We start from the raw sequence: 13,030 nt of genomic DNA, 5'->3' as shown, positions 1-13,030 counted from the left end.
AGGCCGCAGAGAAAGGCCGTGTTCACACACACACGCATGGGAGAGGCCGCAGAGAAAGGCCGTGTTCACACACACACACTTGCATGGGAGAGGCCGAGAGAAAGGCCGTGTTCACACACACACACACACACACACACACGGGAGAGGCGGCAGAAAAAGGCCGTGTTCACACACACTCGCATGGGAGAGGCCGCAGAGAAAGGCTGTGTTCACACACACACACACACTCATGGGAGAGGTGGCAGAGAAAGGCCATGTTCACACACACACTCATGGGAGAGGTCGCAGAGAAAGGCAGTGTTCACACACACACACACACGCATGGGAGAGGCCGCTGAGAAAGGCCGTGTTCACACACACACACGCGCATGGGAGAGGCGGCAGAAAAAGGCCGTGTTCACACACACACACTCGCATGGGAGAGGCCGCAGAGAAAGGCTGTGTTCACACACACACGCATGGGAGAGGCCGCAGAGAAAGGCCGTGTTCACACACACACACTTGCATGGGAGAGGCCGAGAGAAAGGCTGTGTTCACACACACACGCATGGGAGAGGCCGCAGAGAAAGGCCGTGTTCACACACACACACACTTGGATGGGAGAGGCCGCAGAAAAAGGCTGTGTTCACACACACACACTCATGGGAGAGGTGGCAGAGAAAGGCCATGTTCACACACACACACTCATGGGAGAGGCCGCAGAGAAAGGCCGTGTTCACACACACACGCATGGGAGAGGCCGCAGAGAAAGGCCGTGTTCACACACACACGCATGGGAGAGGCGGCAGAAAAAGGCCGTGTTCACACACACACACTCGCATGGGAGAGGCTGCAGAGAAAGGCTGTGTTCACACACACACACACACACACTCATGGGAGAGGTGGCAGAGAAAGGCCATGTTCACACACACACACTCATGGGAGAGGTGGCAGAGAAAGGCCATGTTCACACACACACTCATGGGAGAGGTGGCAGAGAAAGGCAGTGTTCACACACACACGCATGGGAGAGGCCGCAGAGAAAGGCCGTGTTCACCCACACACACATGGGAGAGGCGGCAGATAAAGGCCGTGTTCACACACACACACACTCGCATGGGAGAGGCCGCAGAGAAATGCTGTGTTCACACACACACACACACACACACACTCATGGGAGAGGTGGCAGAGAAAGGCCATGTTCACACACACTCATGGGAGAGGTGGCAGAGAAAGGCAGTGTTCACACACACACACACGGGAGAGGCCGCGGAGAAAGGCCGTGTTCACACACACACGCATGGGAGAGGCCGCAGAGAAAGGCCGTGTTGACACACACACACTTGCATGGGAGAGGCCGCAGAGAAAGACCGTGTTCACACACACACACTCATGGGAGAGGAGGCAGAAAAAGGCCGTGTTCCCACACACACTCGCATGGGAGAGGCCGCAGAGAAAGGCAGTGTTCACACACACACACGCATGGGAGAGGCCGCAGAGAAAGGCCGTGTTCACACACACACACCAGAGATGCTGCAGAGAAAGGCCGTGTTCACACACACACATGCATGGGAGAGGCCGCAGAGAAAGACCGTGTTCACACACACACACACGCATGGGAGAGGCCGCAGAGAAAGGCCATGTTCACACACACACACGCGCATGGGAGAGGCGGCAGAGAAAGGCAGTGTTCACACACACACTCGCATTGGAAGAGGCCACAGAGAAAGGCCGTGTTCACACACACTCGCATGGGAGAGGCCGCAGAAAAAGGCCGTGTTCACACACACACACACGCGCATGGGAGATGCCGAGAGAAAGGCCATGTTCACACACACACTCGCATGGGAGAGGCCGCAGAGAAAGGCCATGTTCACACACACACTTGCATGGGAGAGGCCGCAAAGAAAGGCCATGTTCACACACACACTTGCATGGGAGAGGCCGCAAAGAAAGGCTATGTTCACACACACACACACACTCATGGGAGAGGTGGCAGAGAAAGGCAGTGTTCACACACACACGCATGGGAGAGGCCGCAGAAAAAGGCTGTGTTCACACACACACACACACTTGCATGGGAGAGGCCGAGAGAAAGGCTGTGTTCACACACACACGCATGGACACGCATGGGAGAGGCCGCAGAGAAAGGCCGTGTCCACACACACTTGCATGGGAGAGGCCGAGAGAAAGGCCGTGTTCACACACACACACACGCATGGGAGAGGCGGCAGAAAAAGGCTGTGTTCACACACACACACACGGGAGAGGTGGCAGAGAAAGGCAGTGTTCACACACACACACACACACACGCATGGGAGAGGCCGCTGAGAAAGGCCGTGTTCACACACACACACACACTCGCATGGGAGAGGCCGCAGAGAAAGGCTGTGTTCACACACACACACACGCGTGGACACGCATGGGAGAGGCCGCAGAGAAAGGCTGTGTTCACACACACACACACTCATGGGAGAGGTGGCAGAGAAAGGTAGTGTTCACACACACACACACACACACACGCATGGGAGAGGCCGCAGAGAAAGGCCGTGTTCACACACACACGCATGGGAGAGGCCGCAGAGAAAGGCCGTGTTCACACACACACACTTGCATGGGAGAGGCCGAGAGAAAGGCCGTGTTCACACACACACACACACACGGGAGAGGCGGCAGAAAAAGGCCGTGTTCACACACACTCGCATGGGAGAGGCCGCAGAGAAAGGCTGTGTTCACACACACACACACACTCATGGGAGAGGTGGCAGAGAAAGGCCATGTTCACACACACACTCATGGGAGAGGTCGCAGAGAAAGGCAGTGTTCACACACACACGCATGGGAGAGGCCGCTGAGAAAGGCCGTGTTCACACACACACACGCGCATGGGAGAGGCGGCAGAAAAAGGCCGTGTTCACACACACACACTCGCATGGGAGAGGCCGCAGAGAAAGGCTGTGTTCACACACACACGCATGGGAGAGGCCGCAGAGAAAGGCCGTGTTCACACACACACACACTTGCATGGGAGAGGCCGAGAGAAAGGCTGTGTTCACACACACACGCATGGGAGAGGCCGCAGAGAAAGGCCGTGTTCACACACACACACACTTGGATGGGAGAGGCCGCAGAAAAAGGCTGTGTTCACACACACACACTCATGGGAGAGGTGGCAGAGAAAGGCCATGTTCACACACACACACTCATGGGAGAGGCCGCAGAGAAAGGCCGTGTTCACACACACACGCATGGGAGAGGCCGCAGAGAAAGGCCGTGTTCACACACACACGCATGGGAGAGGCGGCAGAAAAAGGCCGTGTTCACACACACACACTCGCATGGGAGAGGCTGCAGAGAAAGGCTGTGTTCACACACACACACACACTCATGGGAGAGGTGGCAGAGAAAGGCCATGTTCACACACACACACTCATGGGAGAGGTGGCAGAGAAAGGCCATGTTCACACACACACTCATGGGAGAGGTGGCAGAGAAAGGCAGTGTTCACACACACACGCATGGGAGAGGCCGCAGAGAAAGGCCGTGTTCACCCACACACACACACACACACGGGAGAGGCGGCAGATAAAGGCCGTGTTCACACACACACACACTCGCATGGGAGAGGCCGCAGAGAAAGGCTGTGTTCACACACACACACACACACACTCATGGGAGAGGTGGCAGAGAAAGGCCATGTTCACACACACTCATGGGAGAGGTGGCAGAGAAAGGCAGTGTTCACACACACACACACGGGAGAGGCCGCGGAGAAAGGCCGTGTTCACACACACACGCATGGGAGAGGCCGCAGAGAAAGGCCGTGTTCACACACACACACTTGCATGGGAGAGGCCGCAGAGAAAGACCGTGTTCACACACACACACTCATGGGAGAGGAGGCAGAAAAAGGCCGTGTTCCCACACACACTCGCATGGGAGAGGCCGCAGAGAAAGGCAGTGTTCACACACACACACGCATGGGAGAGGCCGCAGAGAAAGGCCGTGTTCACACACACACACCAGAGATGCTGCAGAGAAAGGCCGTGTTCACACACACACATGCATGGGAGAGGCCGCAGAGAAAGACCGTGTTCACACACACACACACACACGCATGGGAGAGGCCGCAGAGAAAGGCCATGTTCACACACACACACGCGCATGGGAGAGGCGGCAGAGAAAGGCAGTGTTCACACACACACTTGCATTGGAAGAGGCCACAGAGAAAGGCCGTGTTCACACACACACTCGCATTGGAAGACGCCACAGAGAAAGGCCGTGTTCACACACACTCGCATGGGAGAGGCCGCAGAAAAAGGCCGTGTTCACACACACACACTTGCATGGGAGAGGCCGAGAGAAAGGCCGTGTTCACACACACACACTCGCATGGGAGAGGCCGCAGAGAAAGACTGTGTTCACACACACACACTCATGGGAGAGGAGGCAGAAAAAGGCCGTGTTCCCACACACACTCGCATGGGAGAGGCCGCAGAGAAAGGCAGTGTTCACACACACACACGCATGGGAGAGGCCGCAGAGAAAGGCCGTGTTCACACACACACACCAGAGATGCTGCAGAGAAAGGCCGTGTTCACACACACACATGCATGGGAGAGGCCGCAGAGAAAGACCGTGTTCACACACACACACGCATGGGAGAGGCCGCAGAGAAAGGCCATGTTCACACACACACACACACACACACACGCGCATGGGAGAGGCGGCAGAGAAAGGCAGTGTTCACACACACACTTGCATTGGAAGAGGCCACAGAGAAAGGCCGTGTTCACACACACACTCGCATTGGAAGACGCCACAGAGAAAGGCCGTGTTCACACACACTCGCATGGGAGAGGCCGCAGAAAAAGGCCGTGTTCACACACACTCGCATGGGAGAGGCCGCAGAGAAAGGCTGTGTTCACACACACACACACGGGAGAGTCCGCAGAGAAAGACCGTGTTCACACACACACACACACGCATGAGAGAGGCCGCAGAGAAAGGCCGTGTTCACACACACACTCGCATGGGAGAGGCGGCAGACAAGGCCGGCTCCAGGTTTTTGAGGGCCCCGGGCGAAAGAGTCTCAGTGGGCCCCCCTTTAACACATACCATGATTAATGATCGCATATAACACAGCCATGTAGTATATAACACAGCCCACGTAGGATATAACAGCCTATATATTAAATAGCACAGCCACATATTATATAACACAGCCCACGTAGTATATAACACAGCCCACGTAGTATATAGAACAGCCATGTAGTATATAGCACAGCCCACGTAGCATATAACAGCCCAGATAGTATATAGCAAAACCCATGTAGTATATAACACAGCCATGTAGTATATAGCACAGACATGTAGTATACAGCACAGCCCACGTAGCATATAAGAGCCCATATAGTATATAGCAAAGCCCACGTAGTATATAACACAGCCATGTAGTATGTAGCACAGACATGAAGCATATAACAGCCCATATAGCAAACCAGGGGTGTCAAACTGCATTCCTCGAGGGCTGCAAACAGGTCATGTTTTCAGGATTTCCTTGTACTGCACAGGTGATAATTTAATCACCTACACAAATAATGAGTTGGTGATTAATTATCACCTGTGCAGTACAAGGAAATCTTGAAAACATGACCTGTTTGCAGCCCTCGAGGAATGCAGTTTGACACCCCTGGTATAACATAGTAACATAGTAACATAGTAACATAGTTAGTAAGGCCGAAAAAAGACATTTGTCCATCCAGTTCAGCCTATATTCCATCATAATAAATCCCCAGATCTACGTCCTTCTACAGAACCTAATAATTGTATGATACAATATTGTTCTGCTCCAGGAAGACATCCAGGCCTCTCTTGAACCCCTCGACTGAGTTCGCCATCACCACCTCCTCAGACAAGCAATTCCAGATTCTCACTGCCCTAACAGTAAAGAATCCTCTTCTAAGTTGGTGGAAAAACCTTCTCTCCTCCAGACGCAAAGAATGCCCCCTTGTGCCCGTCACCTTCCTTGGTATAAACAGATCCTCAGCAAGATATTTGTATTGTCCCCTTATATACTTATACATGGTTATTAGATCGCCCCTCAGTCGTCTTTTTTCTAGACTAAATAATCCTAATTTCGCTAATCTATCTGGGTATTGTAGTTCTCCCATCCCCTTTATTAATTTTGTTGCCCTCTTTTGTACTCTCTCTAGTTCCATTATATCCTTCCTGAGCACCGGTGCCCAAAACTGGACACAGTACTCCATGTGCGGTCTAACTAGGGATTTGTACAGAGGCAGTATAATGCTCTCATCATGTGTATCCAGACCTCTTTTAATGCACCCCATGATCCTGTTTGCCTTGGCAGCTGCTGCCTGGCACTGGCTGCTCCAGGTAAGTTTATCATTAACTAGGATCCCCAAGTCCTTCTCCCTGTCAGATTTACCCAGTGGTTTCCCGTTCAGTGTGTAATGGTGATATTGATTCCCTCTTCCCATGTGTATAACCTTACATTACATTACAACCTTACATACAGCACAGCCCACGTAGTATATAGCACAGACATGTAGTATACAGCACAGCCCCCCTTCCCCCAAGAATGGCCCCATAGTCCAGTACTCACTGTTATAGTTACAAAAAAAAAAAACACTCCTCACCTCTCAACGTGCCCGCGCTGCTCCCTGCTCTGGCGGCTGCCGCTGCACTGTCTGACACACAGCAAGTGTGCGATGACATCATCGCGCAACGGCAGCAGCAGTGTCAGAGGCAGAGTGGGGAATGATGGTAGAGGGAGCGTCAGGTGACGCTCTCTCCTCCACCATTTGCTTTGAACTTTACCGGCAGACACCGCCGGTATAGTTCAATGCGGCGGCGGGGGAGTTTGTGCTGGCGACAGGTGGGCCCCCCTGCCTCACAGAGGCCCCATAGCAGCTGCTGATGTGCCACTAGCTGAGGGCCCCTGGGGGAGCGGGGGCCCTAGGCAGCTGCCTGCCCCTAATGCCGGCCCTGAATGGGCCCCCTGTCTCGCCAGGGCCCCGGCACTTGCCCGGGTACGCCGGGTGCAGACGCCGGCCCTGGCGGCAGAGAAAGGCCGTGTTCACACACACACACACTCGCATGGGAGAGGCCGCAGAGAAAGGCAGTGTTCAAACACACACTCGCATGGGAGAGGCCACAGAGAAAGGCAGTGTTCACACACACACGCATGGGAGATGCCGCAGAGAAAGGCCGTGTTCACACACACACACGCATGGGAGAGGCCGCAGAGAAAGACCGTGTTCACACACACACACACACACACACGCATGGGAGAGGAGGCAGAAAAAGGCAGTGTTTACACACACGCATGGGAGAGGCCGCAGAGAAAGACCGTGTTCACACACACACACACGCATGGGAGAGGAGGCAGAAAAAGGCAGTGTTCACACACACGTGGGAGAGGCCGCAGAGAAAGGCCATGTTCACACACACACACACGCATGGGAGAGGAGGCAGAGAAAGGCAGTGTTCACACACACTCGCATTGGAAGAGGCCACAGAGAAAGGCCGTGTTCACACACACTCGCATGGGAGAGGCCGCAGAAAAAGGCCGTGTTCACACACACACACACACTCGAATGGGAGAGGCCGCAGAGAAAGGCTGTGTTCACACACACACACACTCATGGGAGAGGTGGCAGAGAAAGGCCGTGTTCACACACACACACACGGGAGAGTCCGCAGAGAAAGTCCGTGTTCACACACACACATGCATGGGAGAGGCGGCAGAGAAAGGCTGTGTTCACACACACACACACACACTCGCATGGAAGAGGCAGAGAAAGGCCGTGTTCACACACACACACACTCGCATGGGAGAGGCGGCAGACAAGGCCGGCTCCAGGTTTTTGAAGGCCCCGGGCGAAAGAGTCTCAGTGGGCCCCCCTTTAACACATACCATGATTAATGATCGCATATAACACAGCCATGTAGTATATAACACAGCCCACTTAGTATATAACACAGTCACGTAGTATATAGCACAGCCCACGTAGCATATAACAGCCTATATAGTAAATAGCACAGCCACATATTATATAACACAGCCCATGTAGTATATAACACGGCCCACGTAGTGTATAGAACAGCCCTGTAGTATATAGCACAGCCCACATAGCATATAACAGCCCAGATAGTATATAGCAAAACCTACGTAGCATATAACACAGCCATGTAGTATATAGCACAGCCCACGTAGCATATAACAGCCCATATAGTATACCAGGGGTGTCAAACTGCATTCCGAGAGGGCTGCAAACAGGTCATGTTTTCAGGATTTCCTTGTACTGCACAGGTGATAATTTAATCACCTACACAAATAATGAGTTGGTGATTAATTATCACCTGTGCAGTACAAGGAAATCCTGACAACATGACCTGTTTGCAGCCCTCGAGGAATGCAGTTTGACACCCCTGGTATACAGCACAGCCCACGTAGTATATAGCACAGACATGTAGTATACAGCACAGCTCCCCTTCCCCCAAGAATGACCCCATAGTCCAGTACTCAATGTTATAGTTACAAAAAAAAAACACTCCTCACCTCTCAACGTGCCCGCGCTGCTCCCTGCTCTGGTGGCTGCCGCTGCACTGTCTGACACACAGCAAGTGGTGTTAGAGGCAGAGTGGGGAACGATGGTAGAGGGAGCGTCAGGTGACACTCTCTCCTCCATCATTTGCTTTGAACTTTACCGGCAGACACCAACGGTATAGTTCAATGCGGCGGCGGGGGAGTTTGCGCTGGCGACAGGTGGGCCCCCCTGCTTCACAGAGGCCCCATAGCGGCTGCTGATGTGCCACTAGCTGAGGGCCCCTGTGGGGAGCGGGGGCCCTAGGCAGCTGCCTGCCCCCAACGCCGGCCCTGAATGGGCCCCCTGTCTCGCCAGGGCCCCGGCACCGGCCCTGGCGGCAAAGAAAGGCCGTGTTCACACACACACACTCGCATGGGAGAGGCCGCAGAGAAAGGCAGTGTTCACACACACACTCGCATGGGAGAGGCGGCAGAGAAAGGCCGTGTTCACACACACTCGCATGGGTGAGACTGCAGACAGTTCTAACTTCAGGAACGCAGGAGTAGTCAATCACCAGAGTGGAGGCAAGGGCATAAGCTAAAAACAGTGGACGGACCGATGCATTCAAGTTCTCAGGAACTACTAGGGTGCTCCAAGGAACCCAATTTGCACATGGCATAAAGTTAATTTTTCTTACTCTCAAGGGAGGTACTGAAAAGTATGAGCTGTGTGCTCAGTTTAAAATGTAATTTGTCCCATTAAATTCCTTTATTCTTGCGTTTATCAGCTCAACAATTTTAACATTCATTAATTTAGGAAAAATGCAAAACAAGAGAATTTAAAGGACATACTAGCATGATATAGACCACAACACAGAATTAACCCCGGCCTAATGTTGTAGAGGTCTCAACAGGTGCTGGTAAAAATGTTAGCGCCTCCCATTACATTCTGACTACAGTGTAAGAACGGATTAGTTATTAACTCAGAAAAATGCTCCGAGGAACATTAACACTGGGAATAAGATATTACAAGGTTAGATGGTTGTGCCCTGTGACATAAGAAAATGATGACTGAACCTTGGCACTAATACCTACATTGCACAAATAACAGTTTGTTATACCTGGTTCTGGGAGACCGTTATCCGGGTACAGAAATACCTACGGCAAAGAGCTAAATAAAGGGCACAGAACGTGCACGTTATCCCTCCATGTGTAAGAAATAAAGGTGCACATACATATTAGATGCAGCTCCTCTAGAAGCAGAGGGGTCTTCAATGACGAGTTTATGTGAAGAGTCATGTACCACCAGCAGACCCCGTGGAGGACCCACTGGTCTTTGTTTACTTGTCTTGCAGGATGACTTCACGTACATCCAGATGACCAAAGCAGCCAATCACTGGCTTTAGTGGTCATTTACCATACATGCAGCCTTCACCACTGAGGCAAGCGACTGGCTTCTCCATTCTCGTGGTTGTATGGCACATCCGCTCTATAAGGTTAATGACTGGATTATTGGACCTACAGCGGTAGAGGAATTTAACGAGCAAGCAATAATTTTTTTTATCTAATTTCATTACATTACTTGACGCAAGGTAGTTTTTTTTTGTTTTTCTTTATTGCGTTTGGTTTAATGCCCAGAAAATCTTTTTAAGACATTGAGCGCATTTACCTGGATACTGAAGATGCATGCTATCCTTATCGCACAGCGAATTCCCTCCAAACATAGAGAGGCGACTTCAGTGTCATCGCAGTCCTGTAAGCCCACACTGAAAGCCGCAAGAAAAGGCGTCCATGCCAGCTGAAGAGAGAATGCACACGTGGGAATTTATTGTCACAGATGTCACTAACCAAGGAAGAAACGAGGAGAACAATGTCAGGTTCCCAACAGCAATTTACATAGCAGAAAGTCTCACCTTAAACATCGGCCTGACGTGCTCCAGGTGAGTGGCACTGGTGAAGGGCGCCTGGACGTGACTCACTGCCTCCATCAAAGCCTTGGCGGTCTTTGCCATCTGCTCCATTTCTAAGTTATATAATAATCTTCTTTGCTTCTCACTAGCAACACCTGGAAGAGGCATCAGATCTTACCACCAAACCATCCACAAAAACATCATTAACCCTTGTCAGGCTGCATAATTTTACAACCTTAACAGGCTGCATAGGTACAATTGTACCTTCACATATACCTCCACTGTGGGAAGACTTTACTTGGTTTCAGAAACTAAAGTTCATTCAGCTACAAATGTTATGCTGATATCTATTGTTCAGTGTTGTTACTGGTCACTTATGTTGCTGTCAATTAAGTTAATTCAAACTGGGAGTGGCTTCTACTTGTCTTCCTGCCTCCCTCCTCTCATTAGCCATTTTGCTGTTCATCTCATTGCTGTGAGCACACATTTCTAGGCTTGTGAAGTCTTCAATTTCTTGGAAACGAAGGTAGGAAAGTCTCACAGCATCTAACAGCCAGTTATACCTTTATTCTCATTATGTGGGGACAGAACAGTCAAATTGTCTTTCAGCCTGGACTTGGCTTACATATATTTTGTATGAAACTTATCACTATAGGTATAATTTTTATACGAAAAATGGATAATAATTAGTATCTACATATTGTTTTACGATGTTTTATTTATATTCAGCACAAAATACGAAGCCAAAATTCATCTAGCAAGTCATCATGAGTAATAGTAATGCTGGATCTAGTTTCCGCCATAATCCAAGAAAACGTGTTTGCAGGTTAGTATAATTTTGTGAAAAGCCAATAATGTAGTATTTCGGAAAATTATTTATTTTACATTTTTTCATATTTAATGCGAATGCTAGAAGAATCTGATTCTGAGCATGAGGATGAACCATATGTTCCATCTGATGATGAAAACTATGTACCACAAGTGGATGTTACTGAAGAAGATTCAGACATTGAACAAGAAATGGTCATAGAGCATGAAAATGAATACGAATCAGACGAAAGTGTTGAGGATGATTCTGTGCCTCAAAGTGCAGGCGACATTTGGACTGCTAAGGATGAAACTCAATGGTGCAGTAATCCACTGCCAAATGCACAAACAAAATCTCGTAATGTCCTACGACAAAGAGGTGGCCCTGCAGCAATCAGCAACCTATATACAGCAAAAGAGCTATTCAAGTCCATCATGACTCCCGAGATGTGTGACATCATATTACGGGAAACGAATCGAAAGGCCAAGAGAGTTTGTGATGCTTACAACAACGAACTGGTACAACGTTTTCCTGATTCTTCCAAACGGCCACCACAAAAAACATTCAAGCAATTTACTGAAACTGAACTTCATGCATTTTTGGGCATACTGATTGCTGCTGGTGTGCACAGAGCCAACAAAGAGAATCTGGAGGAAATGTGGAATGTTGCTGCTCTGCCTCTTATACGTGCAGCCATGTCTCGTGACCGCTTCAAGATGATACTCAGATTTATCAGGTTTGACAACGAAAATACACGTGCAGAACGTGTGCAAACAGATAAAGCTGCACCAATACGGGACATCTGGACAATGCTGAACAGTAATCTGGAGAGAGCCTACAAGCCATATCATTGTATCACCGTCGACGAGCAATTATTTCCATTTAGAGGTCATACTAAATTTACCCAGTATATACCTTCAAAACCAGCTAAATATGGCATAAAGATTTTCTGGGCTTGTGACTCATCAAATGCCTACCCTTTACAAGGTCAGCTCTACACTGGGAAACCAACTGATGGTCCTCGACAAGTAAACATTGGAGAACGAACAGTATTGGACCTAGTGAGCTCGTATAAAGGCTCTGGAAGAAATGTCACCACCGATAACTTCTTTACAACCATGGAACTAGCTAAGGTATTGAACTCCTGGAACATGACACTAGTTGGTACAGTGAGAAAAAACAAAAGGTTCCTACCTAACAACATGCAGCCTGCCAAAGAAAGGCCTGTATACTCGACAAATTTTGCCTACAATCATGATGCAACAGTCTGTTCATATGTACCAAAGAAGAACAAATCAGTCGTGCTTCTATCATCTATGCACATGACGGGAGAAGTTGAAGAGACACTAGCAGCCAAGCCAGAGATAATAAAATACTACAACATAACAAAAGGTGGCGTTGATGTTATGGATAAAATGTTGGGAGAGTACACTGTGAAACGACGAACATCACGTTGGACTTTGGCATTTTTCTACAATATGATTGATGTCAGTGGGTTAGCATCCTACATCATCTACAGAGAACACAATCCAAGCTTCAGGGCAAAGGATCAACGAAGAAAGTTCCTGAAAGATCTCGCAAATCAGCTGTGTATGATTGCAATTGAAGATCGTAGTACAAACAAAATGATAATGAGAAACCATTTTCTTCGAGGTGCAGTAGAAATGGTGCTTGGACGATGCATTGTGGTAGCATCGCAGCCAGCAGCTGGCCCCAAAATACCTCATGGTAGTCGTGGACCCTCCCCTGTTGTTGGTAGTTGCTATGTCTGCAGAGACCTGA

The 13,030-nt window shown here is 50.0% G+C and overlaps 1 protein-coding gene across 2 annotated transcripts in view; it reads right to left on the bottom strand.

Moving 5' to 3' along the window:
* The window catches only part of ARFGEF1 (ARF guanine nucleotide exchange factor 1), a 231,009-nt gene that overhangs the window by 82,276 nt on the left and 135,703 nt on the right, over nucleotides 1–13,030 (bottom strand). For both annotated transcript variants that reach the window (XM_069731468.1, XM_069731469.1), the window contains exons 19-20: nucleotides 10,444–10,595; nucleotides 10,200–10,328 (exon numbers count right to left, since the gene is read on the bottom strand). In XM_069731468.1, the coding sequence (XP_069587569.1) occupies nucleotides 10,200–10,328; nucleotides 10,444–10,595 (281 nt within the window). The remainder of the gene's footprint in view (nucleotides 1–10,199; nucleotides 10,329–10,443; nucleotides 10,596–13,030) is intronic.

Source organism: Ranitomeya imitator, chromosome 6 (assembly GCF_032444005.1).
Source record: "Ranitomeya imitator isolate aRanImi1 chromosome 6, aRanImi1.pri, whole genome shotgun sequence".
Taxonomy (NCBI): Eukaryota; Metazoa; Chordata; class Amphibia; order Anura; family Dendrobatidae; genus Ranitomeya; species Ranitomeya imitator.
Note: the sequence above shows the minus strand (reverse complement) of the source record. Positions and strands in the feature narration are given on the sequence as shown.